Source organism: Trichechus manatus, unplaced genomic scaffold (genome assembly GCF_000243295.1).
Source record: "Trichechus manatus latirostris isolate Lorelei unplaced genomic scaffold, TriManLat1.0 scaffold00649, whole genome shotgun sequence".
Classification (NCBI taxonomy): Eukaryota; Metazoa; Chordata; class Mammalia; order Sirenia; family Trichechidae; genus Trichechus; species Trichechus manatus.
In genome coordinates, this window is record NW_004444585.1 from 16,719 (window position 1) to 18,022 (window position 1,304).

General features: G+C 39.5%; 1 protein-coding gene across 1 annotated transcript in view; it reads right to left on the reverse strand.

Moving 5' to 3' along the window:
• The window catches only part of LOC101347235 (olfactory receptor 4F3/4F16/4F29-like), a 1,367-nt gene extending 686 nt beyond the window's left edge, over nt 1-681 (reverse strand). The window contains exon 1 of the mRNA XM_023725875.1: nt 27-681. Within this exon, the coding sequence (XP_023581643.1) occupies nt 27-573 (547 nt within the window). The 5' untranslated portion in view covers nt 574-681. The remainder of the gene's footprint in view (nt 1-26) is intronic.
• Nucleotides 682-1,304: the final 623 nt, after the last annotated feature.

Consider the following 1,304-nt stretch of genomic DNA (forward strand, 5'->3'; position numbering starts at 1 on the left):
TAATTGGAACAGTGAGTGAATAATACCAAGGGCCCAGGCAACAGCCAGAAACAAAATGCACATCTGTGGGTTCATGATCGTCAGGTAGTGAAGAGGTTTACATATGGCCACATATCTGTCAAAAGCCATGGCTATGAGCAGCACCATCTCCACACCACCAAGGACATGGATGAAGAAGACCTGAGTAACGCAGCCTCCAAAAGAGATGACTTTGTGCTTTCTGAAAAGGTCATAAATCGTCTTGGGGGAGGTAGTGTTGCAGGCCCCAAGGTCAATGAAGGAGAGACTGGCCAGTAGGAAGTACAGAGGGGAATGTAAGTGAGGATCACTGGTCACAGAAAACACAATCAGGATGTTTCCAGTCATGCTTGCCACATAGAACACAGAGGAGAACACCAAGAGGAAAAGCTGGCTCTCCCATGAATTGGTGAGTCCCAGAAACACGAACTCAGACACCACAGAGTGATTCCCTCCGTCCATTGAGCCAATCAATAGAGCTGCCCCTGAAATTATGAGAATTAAGAAAATGAGGAGGAAAATTTGATTATTAGGGATGAGAGTGACCTTAATCATTTATGTAGCAATGTTCACATTATGAATGAGAATTACCCAGTCATCTAATTCTTCACACTTGCTCTATAATGATGATGATGATGATTATAGTAACAATTATGACATAAACACAACTTAAGAGCACACATGATGATTAGAACTATCAGCAAAATCTCTCATAGCCTCAGATAATAATTAGTCAAGAACAAAAGCTTCACAGGTAACTGAAGCAAGAAATAAAACATACAGGCAAGAATGCGCCCTTATTTGCAAAGAGAATAGTGAATATTATTAGCATAGTTTGCTTAGAAAAATACCTCCTGGGGAGAGGGCACGATTGGCAAAAAAAAAAAAAAAAGTACAACACGGTTTTAGCTGCATACAAATACAGTACATGCGAACAATTTTTTTAATTGCCCCCAAAGAGCAATTAGGCAGATTTTCATACCATAACTGACCTTACTTTTCCCTCTCAAATACTTTCCATGTCCCCGTTATGCTTACTTTCATATAATCCACTCCACAGAATTTATACTCAAAAAGAAGGGTTGAGGGGAAATATTATGATTAATTGATGGATTACCCCCGGGAATGAGGATTATCTGAAACATGAGATGTGACTGAACTAAGAAGAAGGAAACAAAATATTAAGATGTGTGTTGAGATTAAGATAAATAAAATCGGGGTATATGAAATATTACATCCAGGTAAGAGCTGCAGCAGAGGGGAGAGTATGTATGTCTTGATTGAAT